The sequence below is a fragment of the Odocoileus virginianus genome, chromosome 20, assembly GCF_023699985.2.
Source record: "Odocoileus virginianus isolate 20LAN1187 ecotype Illinois chromosome 20, Ovbor_1.2, whole genome shotgun sequence".
NCBI lineage: Eukaryota > Metazoa > Chordata > Mammalia > Artiodactyla > Cervidae > Odocoileus > Odocoileus virginianus.
In genome coordinates, this window is record NC_069693.1 from 35161033 (window position 1) to 35184745 (window position 23713).

General features: G+C 50.2%; 2 protein-coding genes across 4 annotated transcripts in view; one reads left to right on the forward strand and one right to left on the reverse strand.

Annotated features, from left to right (window-relative positions):
* Positions 1 to 15567, forward strand: part of PLLP (plasmolipin) — a 31492-nt gene extending 15925 nt beyond the window's left edge. The window contains exons 1-4 of one of the 2 annotated variants that reach the window (XM_070451258.1): positions 4906 to 5114; positions 11075 to 11248; positions 13236 to 13358; positions 14607 to 15567. In XM_070451258.1, the coding sequence (XP_070307359.1) occupies positions 5088 to 5114; positions 11075 to 11248; positions 13236 to 13358; positions 14607 to 14723 (441 nt within the window). In that variant the 5' untranslated portion in view covers positions 4906 to 5087 and the 3' untranslated portion in view covers positions 14724 to 15567. Of the gene's footprint in view, positions 1 to 4905; positions 5115 to 11074; positions 11249 to 13235; positions 13359 to 14606 lie in introns of those variants that run through there. The other variant, XM_020903807.2, reaches the window with a different exon arrangement.
* Positions 15568 to 17392: 1825 nt separating this feature from the next.
* ARL2BP (ARF like GTPase 2 binding protein) lies at positions 17393 to 23630 on the reverse strand. 2 transcript variants are annotated; one of them, XM_020903805.2, is made up of 6 exons: positions 23332 to 23630; positions 22485 to 22546; positions 20811 to 20917; positions 19753 to 19838; positions 19432 to 19528; positions 17393 to 18786 (listed from the first exon to the last, which is right to left on the reverse strand). In XM_020903805.2, the coding sequence occupies exons 1-6, from the start codon at positions 23367 to 23369 to the stop codon at positions 18685 to 18687; spliced, it is 492 nt and encodes a 163-aa protein (XP_020759464.1). In that variant the 5' UTR covers positions 23370 to 23630; the 3' UTR covers positions 17393 to 18684. The 2 variants fall into 2 exon arrangements, with proteins under 2 accessions (XP_020759464.1, XP_020759465.1); XM_020903806.2 differs by lacking the exon at positions 23332 to 23630 and adding an exon at positions 22866 to 23059.
* Between the last annotated feature and the right edge of the window lie 83 nt (positions 23631 to 23713).

Sequence of the window (23713 nt, forward strand, 5' to 3'; positions counted from 1 at the left end):
GAAAGTAATCAAGGTTTTATATGAAACTACCCACTATGGATGTGAAGCTCTTTGGAATTCACTACAAAGATTGCTTGTGGGTAAAGGAATGAAAATGGTAGTGGCCCAAGATTACCAAATCATGTGACACATGTTTACAAAATAATCCTAGGAAAATGCCACCCCCTCCTCCATTATCAGAGAAGGAAATGGCAACCCACTCCAGTGTTCTTGCCTGGAGAATCCCAGGGATGTCGAAGCCTGGTGGACTGCTGTCTATGGGGTCGCCCAGAGTCGGACACATCTGAAGCAACTTAGCAGCAGCAGCAGCCTCCATTATTTAGACCCATTCAACACCAAGGAGAACTGGTAAATTGTACTCAGATGCCCAAGTCCAGAGGAAACGAGTATTTGGTAGACACATTCACTGAATGGCTAGAGAATTTTCCCACATGGACAGAAAGAGCAACAAAGAATTTGATTAAAAAGATAATCCCACCTCAGATTACCTCAATATATACAAAATGATAACAAAACTCTCCCAGATTTAAAAGCTATTTTGGGAAAATGGTTTGGGTTCTCAAGATCATGACTAGAATTCTGAAACAGAAACTATGAGGTTTGTGTGTGTGTTCACATGCATCTATATGTGTGTTCTAGATGTATAATATTGCCAAAAGTTAACTCACAAAAGAACTCTATTTAATTGACAAATTAAATACTCACAAATACAACATAATCCAGCCAGAATTAATTTCAGTCTCATGTTATCTGAAAAATACTCAGGACAAAACTGATATCTGGTATTGGAAGTGGTTTAAGCTTTTTTGGTGTGATTAATATAGGCAAAGAGTTACACATGATCAGGTTTTCTAAGACTGAATTAAATTTAGTTGGGTAAATGAATTTTGTTAGGAATGGGCTAAAATAAAATAAGACTGGATTTGATTTCCCCCTCCAAAGTATTCTTGAAATGCTTCTTTTGACAAACAGCTTGAGATGAGTTTCTTTGCCTATAAGTGATTTGTATTCGCTTTTGAGATCTTTAGGGGAAAAAACCTTTAGGTTAGGGAAAAAGTATTCTCTCTCAGTGACTTATGATCTTATCTAACTAAAAACTAACTTTGGGATGTTTTAGAGGGCTCCTTTGTTATCTCAAAGAGAAATATTTAACTAAGGTTATTTGGTATGTTATGTTAAATGTGATCATTTGTTATTCTGGTTATAGTAACCAACTTTATCGTTCACTGTAAACAGATGTTTGTCCCTGCCTTTTGAGTCTTTTGTCATTTATACATATTTATGTACACTGGTGCTGGTTCAAAAAATGCTTCATCATCCAGAAGATGCACAGGAAGGCTAAGGAACCAGCTACAGCAGTTCTACATCAAGATGGCTATGTGGGGAGTTCAGCCCTTGTAGACTAAGACAAGGAGCCTCCCTTGTCCCTTGTCCCAGCCACGGGGTTCAAGTCCCAAGCTGGGTTTTGGCTGGGTTCGAGTTCCAGCACACGGGTTCAAGTCCCAGTCTGGTAAATGGTTTCACACCAACCCTACTCCCAGCAGGCAGAGAGGCCCGGCCTCGTGGGGCTAATGAAGTGCATGTGACCCCCGCAGCCAGCTATCTCTGGAGGGCCAATGGCAGGGACCAGCCTAGGGTATTGAAAACATTGCTTCTGTCATCCCCTTAGGGTTCAAGGACCGCCCCTGCCCCTTCTCTGCTCCCACCTCCAGGGCACTGATTTTCTCTCCCAATTAGTCTCCAGGGAGTTTCTCTACTTTCTGGGATTTGGAATTCTGTTCCCCCTGGGCGTCTCTCCATCTGCTGAGTCACAGAACTGGCCCCACCATTAACTGAACATAACCTTGGGCGAAGTTCATCTTTTCCAAGTGACGGACGTGGTTTCCTCCTCTGTGAAATGGGCCACATGCTTTATGTAAAGAGTTGGGCTTCTTGGGAGTGAAGCACTGGGGCAGGGTGGGGGGAGGGGTTGGAGTTGAGTTGCACTTGACCTGGACTTTCAAGGGGCCTAAGGCCTTCCCGGATTAGCTCTGTGTGGCTGCTAGGGTCTTTGTGCTGGGGAGAAGGCACAGATTGGCCTTCTGGGGAGACCAGGAGACCCCAATGGAGGGAGGGGAGGAGGGTGGGAAGGCAGGCAGGTAGGGTTTAAATTTCTGGAACCCCACTGAGGGGCTGTGTGGCTGCTGCCTCTGGGAGCCAGGGAAGGCCTTGGGGATGCCTCAGGGGGTCTCCACCTGCCTCCGCACAGCTGGGGCTGTCTGTGGAGGGGACCTGCTTAGTCTCTGGCCCCATAGTGCTGCTTGAGCTTCAGGTTGGGGAGGTTTTTCTAGAACCCCGAGAGAAACCCCAGAGGAAGATGGTGGCAGTGGGTTCCTTGACATTGTCTGCACACAAGGGCTGGAGGTCCCCGTTAGTGGACTCTAGGGGTGGCAGGGCCGTGAGGGTAGGGGTGTAAACGTCTCTTTCCTCTTTAATTCTGTAACTCAGGACTCTGGAATAAGAAGCAATGTGATAAAGGCTCTGTTTGGAAAGCCCTGGAGGTGACCCAGTGTTCCCCTCCTCCCCCTGCTTCTTGGCAACCCAGGCTGGGAGCTGCATGCTTGTGGGTGGGGACCCCGGCTGCCTGGCTCTCTCTCCCCGCCCCGCACTCCCTGAAGCCTGTAACAGCGCCTGGCACAAAGCGGGCCCTTGGGGGAGAGTTTGTTCAGTGACTCGATGTGGTAACTCACGTGCCTGCTTTTCAGGTGACAAAAGCGAGTTTTGGCGGAGTTAGATTCCAGCCCAGACCCGGTCAGTTGGCTCCAGGCTGGGTTATGAACCTGCCCTGGCGTGGCCTGCAGATACACAGCGGGAATTCCAAGGAGCCTTACCCTCTTCACAGGGAGGAGGTGGGGTGTGGAGTTGTGGTGGCACCCCGCCGCCCGGCGCCTCTGTCCCCTGCGCCTTTGTCTCCTGTGACACAATGGGTGGCTTTTTGTCCCCATAAAGTCCCTTTCACCACAGGGAGAAGGGCCAGAGCAGGGGTGGAGGCCTGGCCGGGCCAGGCCAAGTTCTGAGTGTCCTGAGCTGCCCAGATGTGTCCCTGTGTGGGGGAACCCCAGAAAGCGTTCACGTGGTCCCCTGGACCTCAGTTTTCTGGAAGGTGCAATGGGGAGAAGGGAGTCCTGGGGGCTGTTGGATGGGCCCTGCCCTCAAATTGTTCCCAAAGCATTTGGTTTATTACTAATGTTTAAAAACTGAAGATTTCATGTAGAAGTTTGGATTTCTAATGTCTCTTTAAAAATTAGAAGTTCTTGGGACTTCCCTGGTGGTCCAGTGGTTAAGGATCTGTGCTTCCACTGTAGGGGGCATGGGTTTGATCCCTGGTTGGGGAACTAGGATCCTGCATATTGTGTGGTGGGTGCAATCCAAAAAAAAAAAAAAAAGTAAGTTCTGGCTATCCCAGGTCTGCATTTCCCCAGACATCAGCTGGTTGCTCTCAGCTCCACAGACCTCCCCTGGCCCACCTTAGTCATTTCTGTGACTTGCCTGTCTTGGTGGCTGCTGAGTTTGAAAGCACAATGTTAGCTCTGGGGCACAATGCCCTCCCTTGTTCCACCCCACCCCCCAACTCTGGGGTTTACTCCCTCTAAGCCCCAAGCTGTCTAACAGCCTTCCTAGCCACTCACAGCCTCTACAACTCTTCACTTTTTCCTTTGCTTTATTTTTCCTGCATGACATAACTATGAGGTGGTTGCAGGAAGGGGGATCCCTTCCAGGGCCCAAGAGTGGGCTCCTGTCTAACACTCGGAAATGAATTGTCCGAAGAGACACACGTGTGGACAAAGCAAGAGGCTTTATTGCGAAGGGGTGCCCTAGAGGAGAGCAGGAGGATAAGGGGACCCAGAACTGCTCTGCCACATGGCTTGCAGTCTCGGGTTTGATGGTGACGGGTTTCGTTTCTAGGCCAATTAGTTGTCTCTGGCCAATCACTCTTGATTCAGGGTCCTTTCTGGTGGTGCATGCACTCTCAGCCAGGGTGGGTGCCAGCGAGAAGGATTCTGGGAGGTGGTAGGACACTGAGAGGTGACATCTGCTTTTGACTTTTCCCAAATTCTGGTTAGTGGTGGGCTTGTTAGCCCTGTGTTCCTTACCAGGACCTCCTGTTGTAAAATAACACACACACACGGTTACGATTACTGTGGTGCCTGACCAGGGTGGCTGGTTTTAGTCGATGTGTTTCCCCTAACAAGGTGACCAGCATAGGGGTACGTTCCCAACCTTCTTATGTGTCAGATGAAGAAACAAGCCAAAAAGGTTAGGTGACTCTATGATGAACCTAGACAGCGTATCAAAAGGCAGAGCGTTCACTTTGCCGACAGAGGTCTGTATAGTCAAAGTCAAAGCTATGGTTTTTCAGTAGTCATGTATGGGCATGAGATGCTTTCAAACTGGGGTGTTGGAGAAGACTCTTGAGAGTCCCTCGGACTGTAAGGAGATCAAACTGTCAGGCGAGTGTAGTCTATGCTCCTCGGTTCTTTGTCTTGTCACAACAAAAATCTGGAGTGACGGACATTAAAGCCCCTTGGCGGATCACAGCTCTCGGAGGACAGACTGTTTTATAGCTCTTAAATAAATCAGTGTTACAGCTCAATTTATTTAGATAATAGCAGGAAAATCCGTCTTTGAGGCTTGAGGGCACGTCGATGCAAAGATGCGAAGAGAAGAGTGCCCCGTGGCGTGGGAGAGAGAGAGAGGAGAGGGCTTTGGCTCCTCTTTTATAGATTTCTCTGTCCCTGGGCCTGTCTTATGTAAATTGGGCCAGCCAGGAGTGTTGTTTGTTTTACCTGAGTTTCTCACTTCGGTCCTCAGACCCTCCTTTGTTCTCTTTTCCCGGGCTTTTCCCTTCCAGGTCTTTTAGCCACTGCCATTCTGGACTCCTTTTTCCTATTCTAACTACCTAACAAAACCAATCGATCCTAAAGGAAATTACCCCTGAATATTCATGGGAAGCTCCAATACTGTGCCCACCTGAGGAGAAGAGCCAACTCATTGGAAAAGATCCTGATGCTGGGAAAGATTGAGGGCAGCAGGCGACAGAGGATGAGATGGTTGAATGGTGTCACCCACTCAATGTATGTAAGTTTGAGCAAACTCTGGGAGATAGTGAAAGACACGGAAGCCTGGCACACTGCATTCCATGGGGTTGCATAGTTGGACGTGACTTGGCGACTGAACAACAACAATAAGGTCACCCAACAAATCTCAAGGGCTACTCGGCCCAGGGAATGGAGGGTATTAAAAGGAGAGTTGAGTGACTGTCTTGGGGCAGGAGAGGAGTTAGTGAGTACTCCTGGGGTTGGTAGAGTCCCTTCCATCAGTATGAGGGAGGAGAGGCTGTGGGTAGCCCTGGAGGAGGCCTGAGTTGAGGAGTGTCAGGCCTCAGACTGAGAGGAGCCTTGGAGAATGCTGAGCAGACCTCCCTGCTTCTGCTGTACAGAGGGGAAGACTGAGGTCTAAGCGAGTGAAGGTTCCGTCCTTGGGACCCTTAGCCTGTGAGAGGTGGAGGGAGTGTAGCTGCAGGAGGAGTCCGAGGGTGGGGTTGGGTTGCATTCTGCTCCCCTTCACCTCCGCACCTCCACCACCTTTGGATAAGCCCAGCTGCCTAATCTGAAAGGTGGGCGGGGCCGCACTGATGGGTGGGGGTGGGGAGGTGACCCTTATCTGCCAGGAACTATGCTTGGTGCTTAAGGTTAAATACATTGATCTCATCAAGCCTCACACTCCTAGAACTGCACAGCTATTCCTACCCTATCTACTGCAGGAAACCAGGCACAGAGAACGGACTGGAAAACCCAGGTTCTAACCTCTCCAAGTGATGACATTAGGGCATGTACTGAGTGTCAAGACTGTGTTGGGTGTTGGTCTGAGTGCCTTGCATACATTACTTCATTTACATCTACCCTTGTAAGGTTGGCACATTTTGAAGATGAGCACACGGAGGTACAGAGAGGTTCAGCAACTTGCTGGAGGTCACACAGCTCGTAAGTTGGCAGGGCCAGAGCTTGAACCCAGGGAGTCAACAGACCAGCTTTTCATCAGTTAACGCCAACATCTCCCAGTTAAGTCAGATCATAACAGCCATTCACAGCCTCAAAGAGTAGTGAAGAAAGATGTACTAAATGAATGCCTAGGGCTGCTATAACAAATTGCCATGAACCAGGTCACTTAAAAAACAACAGAAATTTATCATCTCACAGTATTAGAAGTTCAAAGTCAAGGTACTGGCAAGGTTGGTTCCTTCGGGAGGCCCTGAAGGAGAGTCTGTCCCATGCTTCTGGCCAGGAATCCTTTGTTTTCCTTGGCTTGGAGACATATCACTCCTATCTCTGCCTCTGTCTTCACATGGTGTTCTTTCTGTGTGTGTCTCTATGTCCAGTTTCCCTCTTAAAAGAACCTCAGCCCCTGGATTGTCACCCCTCAACTGAGAAATGCCTCATGGTCAGGCATTTGTGACTAATCCCTTTCATCTTTGACTCAGCAGGTACTTTGAACAGAAATCTCTGTTATCCAGTTGAGAAAAATTTTTTTGGAAGCGCCAAAGTCCTGGAGCATGTGTGAATGTGACCTCTTTGACAGTGTTAGTCGCTCAGTCATGTCCGACTCTGCAACCCCTTGGGACTGTAGCCCACCAGGCTCTTCTGTCCATGGGATTCTCCAGGCAAGAATACTGGAATGGGTTGACATTTCCTTCTCCAGGGGATCTTCCCAACCCAGGGATTGAATCTCCTGCAGATTCTTTACCATCTGAGCCACCAGGGGAGCTATTGTTTAAAGACAAAATCCCTCATCTGAAATCTTTAGGTTTTCAGGAAGAAAAGGGTATCTTTTTTTTTTTTCCTTCAGGATTTCCATACAGTTCTCTTGGTTCATCTGCAGCGGGTGCCTGAGGAGGCATGGCAGGGGCCTCAGAGTTTGGGAGGGCCAAGGGGTGAGGTTTCATCCTGTGCATGTTTGTCTGTGTCAGTCTTTGAAGAGTAAGATACACAGATGTATGTGTAGAGAAGCATGGGGACAGAGGAACATGGGGGCAAGAGACAGGGACCTTGAGAGTTTGTTAAAGCACAGAGCTCTGCTCTTCCTCACCCGGCTCCCTCCCTTTGCCAACTGCCCGCCCCCCCACCCTATGTCCTAGTGAGATCTTTCTTGATCTTCTTATCCCTTCTCAGCTGAATTTTTCCCCATCACACATTTCCTGTGCTTCCCTCGTGTACTAGGGTTTTATCTGACTCCCCTACCCCCAACCCAGCTGTAAAGTGAGAGCAGGACTTCCTGTGTTTACCCCTCACACAGTGGTAAGTGCTCAACAGATGTTTGGCTTTTACAATTTTTAAAAAAGTTTTACTTATTTATTTGGCTGCACCAGGTCTTAGTCACAGCATGCAGGATCTTCAGTTGTGACATGGGACCTCTTGGTTGTGCCTTGTGGGATCTGGTTCCCCGACCCAGGATCGAACCTGGGCTCCCTGCTGCATTGGCAGCATACAGTCTTAGCCACTGGACCACCCGGGAAGTCCCACAACAGATACTTGTTGAATGAGTGAACCCAGAGGGAGGCACACGGTGAGGCCTGTGCTCAGAGAGGGGGTGTTAGAATTGCAGAAGGACCGGGGACGAAGCCCAGTGCCAGGTGGCAGAGTCAGTGCTGTCTGCCTTGCTCTCCTCCTATCGCTTCCCCCTTTCCCCTGCACGGTGGGGTTTACTGTTCTGGACTGGCCTGTAAGACAAGTCTTCTGGCTTCTTCCACCCAGACTGTGGGTCCACAGCAGGAGGGAGGGTCCAGCAGCTCCCGCACATTCTAGAGATGAGGCCTGGGCCCAGCTTCCCATGCCCAGCAGAGGGTCAGCACGTGCGGGGGTGCCCTATCCTAGACTGGGGTGCTCCTGCAGATTCTTGGGGCTGGGGGTGAGGGGACGGGAAAAACCAGTCTGTCAGGTTCAGGTGGACCTTCCTTGTCGGAGAGCAGAAACCGAGGCAGCTCCCTGGGCACAGGGCCAGGGTGGCAAGGCCAGAGGGACGCCAGGAACTCTCACTGCTTATTCCAGCAGCTTTGTCTCCCAGAGGCTGCACTTGCTGATTTGGAAATCAGGGCTGAGCAGGAGGGAGAGGCAGAGACCAGGGAGCCAGGATGCCAGCTGGGCCTCGCCCCGCGGAGCCAGCCCAAGTGTCCTCATTTTTTGTACATCACTAAGTAACTCAGTAGACCAGGTTTCAGAGAAGGGTCGATCTGGGTTCAAGTCCTGCCCTGCCCTGTCCTTGACTCATGGGTGACCACAGATCACCATGGGCACATTTTCCTCTGAGCTCCTGTTTGAAAAATAGGGCTAATAAATAAGATTGACTAATGAGAGGGTTATGGGAAAATCAGTGAAATAAAAGCGAAGGTGCTCACCTGAGGCTTGGCACATTATGAGCTGGAGGGCATTACGGGGTTATTTGTGACCAAGCCCATGAGTGATAATGCCACCAATTGATAAGTGTACATTAACCCAAATCATTCCCTTTGTGATTTTTAATTCACTGCATTTTCTAACTTCCTTTCAGATAGTTGGAACCAGGCAACATGATGGCATGGAGGCCCATAAGGACCCTGCTTTAAAGCAAGGAGATAATTAGGGACTTCCCTGGAAGTCCAGTGGTTAGGGTTCCATGCTCCCACTGTGGGGGCACGGGTTTGATCCTACATGCCCAGTGGCATGGCCAAAAAAAAAGACAAGGAGATAATTGTCTGCCCCTGGAAGGGTCCTGTGCCTTGCTGCTTTGGGGGTGTCTGTTCTCCTTTTGAGCAGTGACTCCCCCGGGTCTGGGGGCTCTTGGTCCCACTGATATGTCTGTTTCAGGCACAGGGTCTCTCAGAAGGATGAGTGGTAAAAGCTTGGGGGACTGGGCTGAGACACCCTGACTCTGGGTCCTCACGGATAAGGACTCCCCGCCAGTGGTGTGATTGCCCACAAGGCCCTGCTCCCTGTCCCACCTTCCTCACCGCACACTGGGCCCCATGGGCCACCTGGTCTACTGGTGGTGGCTGGTAGAGGCTGGAGGTGGGGCAGCAAGGCTGGCGGGGTGCAGTGCCAGGCGGGCACCCCTGGGAACCCACCCCTCCCCCCAAGAGAGGAAGAGGGGCGGGTGCAAAAAGCCTGGAGAGAAGGGGGAGAGGGTGCCTTCCTGAGTCTCCCACTCCTACCCCTGGGTAAAGGGAGGCAAGGCTGGGAGCACATTTATCGACAGACCTGCATCCTCCTATAACACACAGCACCTGTGCTGGGAGGGTGTCTGGTCCTTATCTCCTGGATAAGGAAGCTGAGGCTGGTTAGCACCTGAGCATGTATTTACTGGGCAGGTACTATGTGCTTGGCACTGAAGGGTACTGGAGACGCAACGATGCCCAAAACCCAGGGATCTAGGTTCTAGCGGGTAGACTAGAGGTGCCCTGGGGAGCCACACAGAGGCGGGGGCACTTGCCTGGCATCCCACCACACAGGCAGGGTGAAAGCCCAGTGGCTGACTGCCACGCCCAGGGCTCTACCTCTCACTTCCAGTGGTGGGGGGAAAGGAAATATGTCAAAGGGGCTCCTGGACTCCGGGCCTCAGCTAGGGTCCCCCCTGCCCTGCCCCACACGTGGAGGGGGACTGATACAGAAACTTCCCTTTTGGTCCTTGGCAGGGGACCCTCTCTGGGGCCTTTCCTGGTGGTTCAGATGGTAAAGAATCCACCTGCAATGTGGGAGACCTGGGTTCGATCCCTGGGTTGGGAAGATCCCCTGGAGAAGCGAATGGCTGCCCACACCAGTACTCTGGCCTGGAGAATCCCATGGAGAGAGGAGCCTGGCGGGCTACAGTCCATGGGGTCTCGGAGAGTCGGACATGACTGAACGACTTTCTCTTTAGGGGGCCTTTTCTGGCTGCTCTGGGGTGAGTGACAGCTCTCCCTTGTCTGGGAAGCTGGGGAAATTTTTGTCCTCTAAACCAGCAGGCAGAAGTGGGTTTTGCTCCTGAGCAAGTAAGGTCCCACTCTGCCAAGTTCCCCACGATGCCCTTGAGGTGGGTCAGCCAACCTACCCATGTAGAATTCCCCGAAGCACGGCGTCCTCGGCTGGGAATAGTTCCTTTACATACATGAACCCCACGGGTGCCGACCTTACAGAGTAAATGTGCTCTTCTCTCTCACATGGCCGGTGATGTGAGCACCGCACGGAGTGGCTGCGAGTGGCCCAGTGTCACACAGCCGGCAAGAGGAGTGGGTTTTCAGTTAGGCGACCTGGAGGCTGTGGTGTTAGCTACTCTGCACACTACGGGGTGCTGGGGCCCCCCTTGCCACATACAGATGGTGTGCTAGTCCCTTCGCTTCTCCGAGGCCCAGTTTCACCTGGAAGGCAGGGATGGTCGCACCTGTATGGGGCAGTTAGGAGGGCTGGAGAAGGTTGGGTGGAGGGGGCTTGGTGGGGCTCCAGGCAGATGTCACCGTACCTCTGGGGCTCTGTGATTGTGTCCCTGCCTCAGGGATGTGCTGGTGACTTCATCTTTCTTTCAGTAGCTTTTCCTAAGCCCCTGGCCGAGCTCAGGTCCTGTCTTGGGTGCCAGCATGCACTTATGAATGAGACGGTCATTGTCTTGGGGAACTGGGCAAGCCTGGGAGACCGTCCTCTCCAGGGCTGCAGGGGTCTCACCCTGGAGGCAGCCGAGTGGATGGCAGTGCTGCTGTGGCTTCTGACCTGGGGAAGGAAACAGAATTCATCTTGGGTGGGTGGTGCCTGAGGGGCCATGTGAGCCCAGGAGAGGGCTCTGGAACCCAGGCTGGAGGAGTAGGGAAGGTTCCCTGGAGCACGTACCGTTTCAGCTGGGGTCTGAAGGAGTCAAGTTACCGGGCAAGGGCTTTGTATACGTGTGGTAGAAGCCAAGTAAGTATTTCTCGGGCCAATGAGAAACGTGTCCTGCAGGGGGCGCCCCACGGAAGGCCCGGAAGCCTCCGCACTGTGGCCTCCAGCCTGAGCGCTGGGGGCTCTGGGAGACTCTGGCTCCGTCCTACCCTCTCCAGGTGCTGGGGCTGCTGGTGTGGGCCCTGATTGCTGACACTCCGTACCACCTGTATCCGTCTTACGGCTGGGTGATGTTCGTCGCTGTCTTCCTCTGGCTGGTGACAATCGTCTTCTTCGTCCTCTACCTGTTTCAGCTGCACGTGAAGCTGTACATGGTGCCCTGGCCGCTGGTGGTGAGTCTGGATAGGAGCCCTGGGGGCGGCTCTGGGCCGACCCCTCTGCCTCTGGGCCGGCTGGGACGACGTGACCTTCCCTAAGTGAGAAGTGGTGGCTGGGGGTTGACTGAAGTCCTCGCTGGCCTATAGAACTGAGTGGGGGCTGGGGGAGGAGGATGAGTGGTTCTGGAGTCCAGTTTTTCTGAGTGCTCAGAGCATTGAATCCAGGACGACTCAGGCTTGACTTAATCCCACGGAGGGAGTACAAGTGAGGGGCTGTTTGGGATCTTGAAAATATTTTTCCTTTTTGGGGGGTGGGCAGTCAGGATTTGATTCTGTGGGTGCTGTGGCTCTGGCTGGGCCCAGACTGGCAGCCCTGGGCCTGCAGGCTGGGGAGAGCTGGCAGGAGTCACTGAGGCCGGGCCTGGTGTGTGCAGGATGGGCTGGGCGCAGGGTGAGGCCCCCGCAGCCTGGCAGAGGGTGGTGTCCTCGGTTTGCCCAGGTCAGTCTCCTTAGAACACAGAGCTGAGAGTGTCCATAGGAAGTACCCTGGCCAGACACAGAGAAAGCTGCTTGGGCTTTTTTTTTCTCCAGCCCGGAAAACCCCTGCAGCTGGAGTCTGAGGCTTTCAGCGAGCAGAGAGGCACATGATTGTCAGACAAGCAAGGCTGGGACTAGGCAGCATTGTTTGCAATTCAATGACTTTTGAAGCTGAGGAAACGTGAGTCATCCTCAAGACAGACCGGGTTTGTTAGATCTTGACATCACTGATAGGAGCCAGGTGGTGTTTGCAGTGGGCACTGGGCTTGGAGGGAAGATCCTGGGGTGACGAGGGGGTGGCCTGACTTCCTGGACAGGGTCCAGCCCCTGCCCTGTGTCCTAGGAGCCTTGAAGAAAGACATCTCCTGAGATGGCGGGGCCTTGGTGTCTCTCAGCACTGCAGTGGGGCTCCACTCACAGCTGCCGATGGGAGAGGCTCCTTCCCCAGGCCACGACGGCAGGGCAGCTCCTCACACTCCTAGATAAGGCGGAATTAGGATTGCCGAATCAGGCTTTTCTTGGATGGGGACCACGAGCCCCCTTTAGGGCCCAGGCAAGAGGCCCTAAAGTAGAGACATACAAGTGAAATAAGTCAGGAGGGGTTCTGGAGAACCTGTCTGTGCAGAGGAAGCTGCCTCTACTCAGCTCTGTTGATAGTGGGAATGCAGGTGCCAAATCTTGATATTTTAAGATTGAAAGTTTTATATGAAATCTTAGTTTTTATATGAAATCTAATTTTAGAATGTTGGTAATTGTTTTTTTTAAAAATGTGAGATGAACCAAACATGCCTGAGGGCCATCAGTTTGCTGTCTGGCTGGGCTAAGAGATCTGCTAAGAACTGACTCCAGGGACCTAGCACTGGGGAAATGGGACCTGGAACTGGTTGTTAGCCTAGGGCCCTTCCTTGCCAGCCGGCTGAGGGTCTTTACCGTGGCATTTGATATGGGGCCTAGAGCCTAGGATGTGGCCAGAAGGCAGACATAGATTCCTCCCACTGGGGGCAGAGGTAGGGACATGAGGGTCCCCCACTGCCCCCCCACCCCCGGGGTCAGCCTCAGAGCCAAGCCCTCAGGGGCCACAGGAAGGGCCAGGCTTGGCGGGGAGCCACCGCAGAGGAGCAGGCCCTTTAGCTGGAGCACTCAGACAGGCTCGGTTTGGCCTCTTGCTATCAGAAGTGAGTTTTACCACATGGAACTGTTTATGTTCAGCCAGATCACTTTAGGCCCCCACCATCTCTCAGCCTTCAATATGTTTATGTTCTCTGCTCATGGGGCCTCCGGGCTGGCCCTGTGTAGACCTCTGTCTCTGGAGGCCCTTTTAGTGGGAAAAACCCATACGGTCTCCATCCTCCTCCTCAAGCCCCAGTCCCTGTTCGGGCTACTAAAGGGTGTGTCAGTGGGAATAGGAAGTTCCATAGAGAGTCTCATGTCTTAAGCCTGTTCTTTCCACTCTCCCAACCCCCAGTTAATGGTATTTAACGTGGGTGCCACTGTTCTCTACATCACGGCCTTCATCACCTGCTCTGCTTCGGTTGAGCCGACATCCCTGAAGGGCAGCCGGCCATATAACCAGCGTGCAGCAGCCTCCGTGAGTATGGTTCCCTGGGGCACCCTCGGCAGTTACAGGGCAGACGGGTCAAAGCGAGATCTATGCCCCTGGACTCCCACTGCTTCCGGATCCCAGGCCAGGCACCTGCCACAGGCTCAATCACCCTCCAGCTCCCAGTGGACTCACAGGTGTCCATGTTGTTGTTTAGTCACTAAGTTGGGTCCAATTCTTTGCGACCCCATGGACCACAGTCCGCCAGGCTCCTCTGTCCGTGGGATTTCCCAGGCAATAATACTGGACTGGGTTGCCATTTCCTTCCCTGGGTATCTTCCCGATCCAGGGGTTGAACCCATGTCTCTTGCACTGGCGGGTGACTTCTTTACCACTGAACCACCAGGTGTCCATAATTAACAGCAAAACCCCAAGGAACCAGAATGCTTGGGAAATGCTTCGGGCTGGCAAATGAAGCTTGGGCTACCTGTTGAACTTTGCTGTGCCACACTGATCTAGGGTTGTATGTCTCCTTGGAGTCTGTTAGGAGCTCTCTATCATCCACCTTTGAGAAAGGCACAGGCAAAAACCTTTTGGTTTAAACTATTTGGGAGATTCTCAGGTTCTCCTAGGCAACCCAAACTTGGGATACATGTCGGGTAAAGTGTCAGAACCCCACACACCTGGCATGCCTCACCCATGAGTGTTCTTCCACTCCCTGTGTGTGTGTGTGTGTGAGGACAGGAGGGTCGGGGGGAGAGGGACTGCCAACCCTTCGGACAGACCAGGAAACTGAGGCTCAGAGCGGTGAAGGGACACACCTGGACTGAGCCCTGGGTAGGGCTAGACCCGGACTTGGGCTTCCTCATTCTTCCTGGTGAGGATGGTTTTGGAATCTGTGAACTCAGTCACCAGAAAAAAAGACATGGAGATTTCTGGAATGTGAATTACATAATATTCCTAGGGCAGCTTTTGAATGTTGCCTTTTAAAAAACTAGATCCCAGAGCTGTGTCTAAAGCAGCTCCTACCTTTTTGTCACTTTTGGCATATTGTCCAGGCTTCCTTATCGGTCTGACACACCTTGCCTGTATGGTTAATGCAAAGTTAGCACCCAAAACCTGGTACCCATCAGCCCGATAGTCATTAAATGACCGTAGGGTAAGCAGGAGTTGGTGTGGCTCATTTGGTTGAGGGGCTCTGGTTTCCCTGTCTGTGCCTACCCTGTTTCACAGTTGTGGCCACCAGCCCCACATGCCATGCTTCAGACAGGCTCACCTCTGTGTCTTCTCTTTCAGTTCTTTTCATGTTTAGTGATGATTGCCTATGGAGTGAGCACTTTCCTCAGCTTCCAGGCCTGGCGAGGAGTAGGCAGCAATGCAGCCACCAGTCAGATGGCTGGTGGCTATGCCTAAACCACCTGTGCGATGGGCCACTGCGGGGCTGAAGGCTACAGTCTGCTCCCAGTGCAGGTGGCTCCAGAAGCCTGAAGTCTGCACCCTGTACAGTCAGCCTGGAAGGGACTACGCGTGCTCATCTCTGCTCATCAGGCTCCCCGGGCTCACCCGACACACCCAAGGAATCAGGGCTCTTCCTCTGGCAGGCATGTGGCCTGGAGAGAGGCCAACAGCCAAGACTGTCCTCTCTGCCCTCCATATTTCAGAAGGTGATGGGGGATACGGGACTCTCTTGCTTTGTCCTTAGGACTTCGTGTCCAAGGCTGAGAACTAGCCTTCTCGCCAGCACTAAATACACTAACAGTGACCTCCACACCCGCAGCCCCTGACCCACCATAGAATAAGCCTAACAAGCAGCAAGTATCTATCCTAGTTTTTGTTCTGGGAAAGCTGAGCAAACTCATGAAACCATTCTGATTCCTGAAAACATTAATTCTGGTCTGACCCTCCCCCAAGCCAACATGTCACTTGTAGGGAAACATGTAGAAAGGGTTATGATTCTGACAGCATGGTTTTCCTTTCCTGCCTTTTGAACGTACCAGTTATTTAAAACAAATCAGTTTTAAGTGACTCTCAATGATGAAAACCTGATCCAGGTGTCCCTCCCTTTCCCAAGCCCTTGTTTGTCATTTTCCCCTTGGGGAAACCAACATCAATGCTGACTGCCTCCCTGACTGTTAATTAGGCACCTGGGATGGGGAGGGGGGGGCGGGGAGTAAGGCCTTGCTGCTGAGTTGCCCTGTGCTTGGTGGTAACTTTTTGTTTTTTACAAAAATAAAAACCGAAGAACTGATTTGGAAAAGATGTTGGGGAATCATAGTTAGAGATGCTTATGAACACCAGGAAGCCGCAACCTAAGTCAGTACAGTTGAGCCTCTGTATCTGTGGGTTTCACATCCGAGGAGTCAAACAATCGGTTGATATGCCTACCTTGATAGCTTGTGAAGTTCAGAGATCAGATAATCCAGGTGCTTAGTTTGCGGAGCTGACAGTAGAGAGACGGGGGAGCAGCAGAGAGAGGGAGGTCCCTCTGAGCTTATTTTCCTACCACAGCACAACATGCTTTGAATAACAAGCCACAGGCATTTCTGGGCATCCCTTGGTCCCACCTTAAAAAACTGGGACGAATGAAAAGTGTAACTAGATTCAAACAGTTGTGGATGAGCTACTCTCTGGGGGAGAGGGGCAGGGGAGGGGGTACGTTAAGTCAGATACCCATGTCCCAGCTGGCCTGGTATAGGCCTAGTATGGGCCTGTTGTCCTGAGATGACAATTAACTGCATCCCTTTTTACTCTCCAGTGCCTCAGAGTTTGAATAATAAATTAGTCATTGCAGGGTCAAGCCATAAGAAGAGCATTTTTAAGGAGGACCGACCTATTTTGAGGCTTAAGAGAAAACAAAATCCTCAGCTAGGCTTCTGACACCCTGAAACAGCTTCTTTGGGCAAAGATGTTAACATGCTTTGTCAAACAACTACCTTGTGGTTCAGGCTGATGCTCCCCTCAAGTCCTCAGCCCCTGCTGTGTGGGTGAACAGTGCTGCCCAGGGCTGAGGCCTAAGCTATAGGAAGAGGCAAGTGTCCCCCGAAGCTGGGGCCAAACACTGGGCTTTCTCATGCTGGCCAGGCCTGATGCAGTTGCTCAGCTGTGTCTGACTCTGTGACCCCACAGACTGCAGCATGCCAGGCTTTCCTGTCCTTCACTATCTCCCAGAGTTTGCTCAAACTCATGTCCATTGGGTCAGTGATGCCATCCAACCATCTCATCCTTTGTTGTCCCCTTCTCCTCCTGCCCTCAATCTTTCCCAGCCCCAAGGTCTTTTCCAATGAGTCTCTGCATCAGGCGGCCAAAGTATTGAAGCTTCAGCATCAGTCTTCTCAATGAATATTCAGGGTTGATTTCCTTCAGGATTGACTGGTTTGATCTCCTTGCTGTCCAAGGGACTCTCAAGAATCTCCTCTAACACCTTAGATCAAAAGCATCAATTCTTTGGTGTTCAGTCTTCTTAAGGGTCCAGCTCTCACATCCATACATGACTACTAGAAAAACCATAGCTTTGACTATATGGACCTCTGTCAGCCAAGTAATGTCTAGCTTTTTAATAACGCTGTCTAGGTTAGTCATAGCTTTTCTTCCACAGAACAACCATCTCCTTGGAAGAGAAGAGATACCTGAGCCCCTCTAAAGGTGGCACATGATGATATAAGTTCTGGAGTGGACAGAGAAAGAATTCTAGTAAGTTTTTTTTTTTTAATCAGAAAGTCTATTTCCTAATAGGAAGCTACAGCAGGCTTGCCTGCTTTTTTCTGAGTGGAAAAGGAGAAAAAAAACCCATCTGCCTTTCTTGTTCACTTTTCATAATTTCACCTTTGGATTTGTCCACTTGCTTTTTCTCACCTAGACTGATCAGCAGAGTCTTCATCAAGTGCTTCCAACATGCGCAGCCTGTGATGGGCAGTCTCATTTATAAAAAGAGCAAGAAGGGTAAGCAAGGCCAGGAGAGTCAGTGTTTAAGGAAGCCTTTGGCTCAAAAGACCAAAGCTCTGATAACTTGATGGCAGCAGCAATAGTACACAGGGATTGGCTCATTTAGAAAGATGGTTTATGCAAAACACCTCAAATTCTACTCATGGTACAAAAGTATTTAATAAGTGCCATGTCGGTACAGAAAAACACACAGCCTATAGCTCATCTTTTAAAACCAAAAGAGTCAACTGAAAAGTTAGTAGAGATTCCTATTTTTACTTTAAAAATAAAAAAAAAACTAAATACACATTGGAATTGAACTACTACATTTTTCCTTTCACCCATGTTTTCCGGCCAGTAATGTCCCATCCAACACTATAGTAAGACAATGTACTGAATCTAAGCAGATGACCAGTAAAGCTGTTTGCTATCTCCTACTTGTGCTAAGCTAGACCATGGAACACTATCTTGGTAGGATTATTTTGACAGCCAAGAAGGAAGTGCAGAGCTCCTACCCCAAACCTAAGGAGCTGATTTACACAGAAAGGGTTTTAAGCAAACCTGCACAAACGCGAACATGCTCTAAGAAAAGGATATATTTTAGACTACTTCCAGCATACATTCACTGGCACCCAGTAAAATGGACCAAGGTAGAAAGCATTTTAGCTTTCATAGCACTAACAGCTAAAAAGCACACAGCATATAATACTTTGATCTTGAAGTGGGTAATCATGGAAGTTCCAAGATTGTATCCACTAGGTTAGCCTGAGTATTCATCTATAAAAAATATTTTTTCAAAAACGCACAAACGAGGGTTATGAAAACAATGGGACTACATCTGGACCTGTAGAAGACAGTGGTAAAAAGACTGCACATGTAAGACTAGGATTTGATTTTCACATGTAGCTTTTAGGTAAAGGAAATCTCTAAGTTGATTCCTACTAGCTGTGATGGTAGGATTTTCAGAAATCTTGAGATGGGCAGCTAGCTGCAGTTAACTCCTAGATAAATACTCCCAGTCAAAACCCCCACTGAGGCTGTAGGACTCAAACCGTGATCAGCTGTGGGTGCATGAAAAGCCTCCTGGGACATGTGAGGCCTGCTGGGCCAAGGGTTGATGATGGTAAATTTTCCCAACACAGACACCCTGACATGAATGCTGGGGACAGGCATCCCAGGTTGAATGCTGGACTCGGGTTTGCTGCAGGAGCCAGACTCCGAAGCCTGAGAGAGGGGTCTACTCGGGGAGGAGTACTAGGGTTACCAAAACCAAGAATGTCTTGTGCCAGAAAGGTCAGGTAATTTGTCTTCTGACCCATCAATACTTAACATTAATGAAGAGTTGCAGAAGAGTCAGTCTTTCCAAAATGTATTCTGACATCATTAGCCAAAGCCTCTCCCAGTCTGTTGAGCTGGTGACGTCCAGGAAGAGCCCGGAGCCTGAAGGTGAGACCTAGGGCCGCAGATTGTTCTGAGAGGCTGGCACAGAAGATGATCTGCACAGTGACGTCACCACTAAACCACTGCTCAAGTCCAGTCCCCGGCCTTCTTTTTCCTACAAGAGAACACCACAATGTTAAGAGGCAAGGGACAGAAGAAAGTCCTTTCTAGCTCTGATCGGGGAGGGAGATGTTTAGGGTGGGCCACCAGGGAGCACATAGGAAGAGGGAGGATGTGATTTTGCATTTTTGTTCAGCACTGGTCACTCAAAAAATGTACCTCTCAGGGTACACTGGACCCTGGAGGTCCAGTGGTTAAGACCCCACTGCAGGTAGCATGGGTTTGATCCCTGGTTGGGAGAACCAAGATCCCGTGTGCCAAGCAGCAAGGTCAATACAAACAAAACAAAAAACACCTCTCTTCAATGAAAAATATTTCCTTCTCCTATTAAGATCCTGCGTTACAAGAAAGGCAAGGCAATTAAGACTTGTTTTTTGGCTTTGTCATTTTGATTATACATGGACCCTGTAAGGTGCCTGGGACCTTTGGTTTCACCAAAACTATGAATGTGTAATTCTTCATAAGCACCCCGGGCCCCAGCCAGTGGGGGACAGCGGCTGCTCTGCCGGTATGTTGCTCGCTGTCTGGCTGACACTGGCCAGTCTTACAGTGGGGAGCACAGAGGATGGTTTGTGCCTGACAGGTCCACCTGGAATTTTCTAAGTGGTTCAGTGTGGCATAACAGACAAGAAGGACTTACTGCTCGGTAGTCCAGAAACATTTCTTTAAAAGCCAGAAAATCCGTAAATGTGAGGAGCATGTCAAAAATGTCACCGGCCACTTCATCTTTATGGTGCCTGAGAAGGAAAAGGGTGGTTGCTTCATGAACAACTGATGACACAGACCATCTCCTTGAGATTTCCTTCAAAGGTATGGAGGGCCTCCCACCCAGGACCTAACCACCAAGTGCTCTGAAGCTTGATGTTCAAGCACTAGGGGGAAGAAAAAGGAGGGTCTATGAATTTTCAGAGTTGAGGAGGAGCAGGGTACCAAGAAGTATAAAAAGTCAAGTTCAACTCACTGTAAAGTTGTAGTGAAAGCCGCCATGTTAAATCCAGGAATCCGCTCCAACAGCTGTTCTTCTATATACTTTTCTACCAAAGAAATCTGTAACAGTAAAACTTCTTTTCAGAAAGCCTGTTCTCTAGCCCTTTGCAAACATTTCTGTGTGCCTGGCTCCCCGCTGAGCGCTGGGGGCACCAGAGAGAACCCAAACCCAGCTCCTCTCTTCACTGAGCTCATCCCACCCCCTGCCCTCGGCCCTCCAGGGGAGAGGTGTATGCAGGTAATGACATTGCAATGAGAGGAATGCTCCCAGGTGGGTAGGGTTAAGAGAGCAGAAGGGCTCCCACCCCCCATGGTACGAAATGAAGAGTGAAGTAAGTGGGGGCTTTTCTGCCTGGGTAGATAGAATCCGTGGAAACAGATGAAAAAGCATACACTGAAAGGCAATCACAGATCTGTTAAAAGCGGAGGCCTGGCTTAAGAAACTTTCACCAGCTCTACCACACTTTTGCATTCAAGGAATTAAGTCCTAGAGGTTCAAACGTCTCAGACAGATGAGATCCTAACAGGAGGCTGCACAGGGCCTTGGCATATGCAAAGACCCAAGGGTCCAGAGCCAAGGTTCCTGGGTTCTAGTTTGGTTTTGCCACCAACTAGTTAGTGATCTGGGTCTTGGTTTTCACTTTATCTAACAGTCATGCATACTTGATTGAATTATGTAGTAAGGAAAAAGTGTGTGAAAGCTGAAAGGTCAAAAGTATGTAAGTGCAAGGTATGGTGAACCCATATACTGTAACTGAAAGTAGGATTATGATAAAGTCAACCATGTTTTTAAAATAGATGAGATCATTAACTATTTGGAAAACAGCTCCAAGAACTATGCAAAAGAAAACAATAGGTGATGAAGATTAAACCCAATTCTAATTAGACTTCCTAGCAGGGTGCTGGTGGCAGATTCTAAAAGTTGAGCAGATTTCAACATTATTTGATTCTAAATTCATATTTTAAAGAAATCCTAAGTTCATATTTCAAAGAAATCCTAATCTCCAGTAAGAGAAATAGGAACCCACTTACGTATTCATTAAAAATAGGTGTGTAGGTAAGCTTATTCTCTTCCGTGTCTTCAAACTCCTGGTAGTACTTGTCCATGAAATTCCTCTGTAATAACTGGAACTCATCATCTGAATCGCAATAGGAAACATATATTCTTTTTAACATGCAGGAATTAAATGGCAGCAGAACTGCTTTCTAAATGGCCAACCTTTAGCAGAGGGAAAGCTGAAGGTGTTAAGTGTAAAGTTTGGTGGCATTAAGGGCCTTCACACTGTGTGCAACCACCCTCTAGTCCATTTCAAACACAGCCACACGGGCAGGCTGGCTTGGGAACTCCACAAATGGTTCTCTTAAATTCAGCTGCAGTGGTAAGAACAGTGTAGTGATTAGATGGACAGGCTCTGACAGAGGCTAGACTACCGGAGTTTAAATCCCACCTCAGCCACTAACACTGCGTAACCTTGGGCAGGTTAATTTCTCTGAGTCCCAGTTGCTTCAGCTTCAACTTCAGAGTACCTATCATAAAAGATTGCTAGGTGGCATTTAGATGAGGATTCATGTATAGCGACTGATTCATAGCAAACACTTACCAGGGCTTAGGGAATTTCAACAACCAAATAGAATATCATTTCCAAAAACAAAAGGAATGCTTCACAAATGGCCTAGACTTAGGAATAAATGCCCTGGGCTTTCAGAAAGCTCATTTCCCTCACTGCACACAGGGTTCTTGTAGAGGCCAAAAGAACTCCAGGTATTTCTCAGCATTCCCCAGGAATCCTCTGATCAACATGGGACCTTAATGGTGTATCTTCATCTGTATTTAGGAGTTAAGGTCATGAACCTTTATAGGACCCAAAGGTACAAAACTGGGTCAAGTGATTTTCACTAAACAAGACTAAGAAATACAGCTAATAACACTATAACAACAGTGTTCTTTTCCAAAGTCACCCATACAAGAGATTTTTTTCAAGTTTTTCTCTCCCACATATTTGTCTTAGATGACAGATGCCTGTTACTTAGCAGGACCTATGTATGCCAAAGTAAAAGTTGCTCAGTGGTGTCCAAATCTTTGCGACCTCATGGACTATACAGTCCATGGCATACTCCAGGGCAGAATACTGGAGTGGGTAGCCTTTCCCTTCTCCAGGGGATCTTCCCAATCCAGGGATCGAACCCAGGTCTCCCACATTGCAGGGGGATTCATTACCAGCTAAGCGGCCAGGGAAGCCCAAATGAATCCACAAATATGAACTCAGGACCTAGGAAAATATGGAACCAGCTGAAGCATGACACCTTGTTCCTCATGGACATGTGTGCTATGGTTACGCTATTACACTGCTGTATGTCACAAAAATATTAAGACTCAAGACTAAAAACCGCTCTTACTCTCTGAAATAAAGTAGTTAATATTTGGTGAAGTTTTGCCATAAGCCCCATAACTCCAAGGTGCCCTGTTACCTGAATGAGTCCCTTCCGGGGACTGAATCTATGGTAATCAATTATTTTCAGGAGTAGGTGCTGTATGCCTTTAGAGGCAAACCACAGGACGGCTTACTTCGTATTTCAGTATGCCACATTAAACATTATATGCAGCATGATGTTTTCTCTCTTTTTAAAAATTAACTCTCCAAGTGGATTTCAATGTCGTTAAATATGAGAGTCTAAAAACTAAAGAGCTGGAGTTGGGAAGCTTACCCATGATAATGTCCTCTAAATATCCAACCACAGCATCAAATTCTGCATCAGAGGCGGAAGAGCTGAAAAATAGACCTGGATTAGGTACTGTTTCAGCCTAATTCCTCCTCCCCCCCGCCCCCAAAATGTACTATGGCCCTTTTCAAATGAATTCTCCATCACCCGGCCTCAACAATTAAGAATGATTTACTGTTTAATCTAGCTTTTGCACGCTGAAGAAAACACATTTTACACACCCGTGACGTCAAAGTTTAATGTAGTGTATCTACTCTCAGGAAACTGATGGGACACAGGAGTCACAAAGGGACAAATAAAAGGGGTCAAGGCTCACATCAGACATTTTAAGTCTCCTCACATTTATTTCCTGTGGCTTCTACTCACCGCATCTTCACTATCACCCCACACCAATCTACTTGTGGGCGGGCGTAAACCTGGTGCGGTCAACACACAGGCCGGGGTGGGGAGGGGCAGTTAGAGTCCCAGGGGGTGGTGGTGGTGTGGTGGTGGCGGTGGCGAATCTTCTGACCCGCGGTCGGGCGGGCCTCGGCCACTCAAACCCACCAGGTTTTGCTGACGACTAAGGACTGGAGACCGGGGGATTGTGACAGAGGCGTGTATCGTCGCGCGACACCACGCTGCGCTCCTGTTCTCCGCGCCTGAAACCCCGCGGTCGCCGCAGCGGCAGAGTCCACAGCGGGAACTGGGGTGGGGTGGGGTGGGGTGGTGTGGGGGGAGTCTTGTTGGTTTCCCACCCCCACTGAGGGCACTGGTTTCGCAGGGCGGAGGCCTAGGCCAAGAGCCAGGAGCCCCGGCCTTCAGTCTCCCGGGCTCGGGCGGCGTGACTCACAAGGACAGGGCGAAGCTCTCTTCCTCTAGGGCGTCCATCGCCGCCGCCGCCGCATCCACCGCGCGTCGGAGAGCGGACCCGTTGGCCTTCTACCCTTGCCTGCGGCCCGGGCGCAGCCTCTGCTCTGCACCGCAGAGCTCCACCCGGCATCCGGGAGGCCTCGCCGCCGAGGCCGCGGCCGGCTCACAGCCCAGGCGGGTAGCGCCTGCGTGCGACGCCCCGGCCTCAGGCTTCCCGGCTGCGGCCACACGCCGGACGAGACTCCCAGCCCTACCAGGCCTAGCTAAACTCACCGCTACCGCCGCTGGGTCCGGCGTCAGTTACCACGCCCCGCCTACCGTCACCATGGCCACCGAGACCCTTCCACCGCCTCGGGGCTCCC

Excerpts from the sequence above, each read along its gene's own strand:
- ARL2BP (XM_020903805.2), bottom strand. The coding sequence starts at position 23,369 with ATGGACGCCCTAGAGGAAGAGAGCTTCGCCCTGTCCTT. Across the intron at positions 22,547-23,331 it reads GAGAGCTTCGCCCTGTCCTT|CTCTTCCGCCTCTGATGCAG; the intron begins GTGAGTCACGCC and ends TCTATTTTTCAG. Across the intron at positions 19,839-20,810 it reads CACCTATTTTTAATGAATAC|ATTTCTTTGGTAGAAAAGTA; the intron begins GTAAGTGGGTTC and ends TTACTGTTACAG.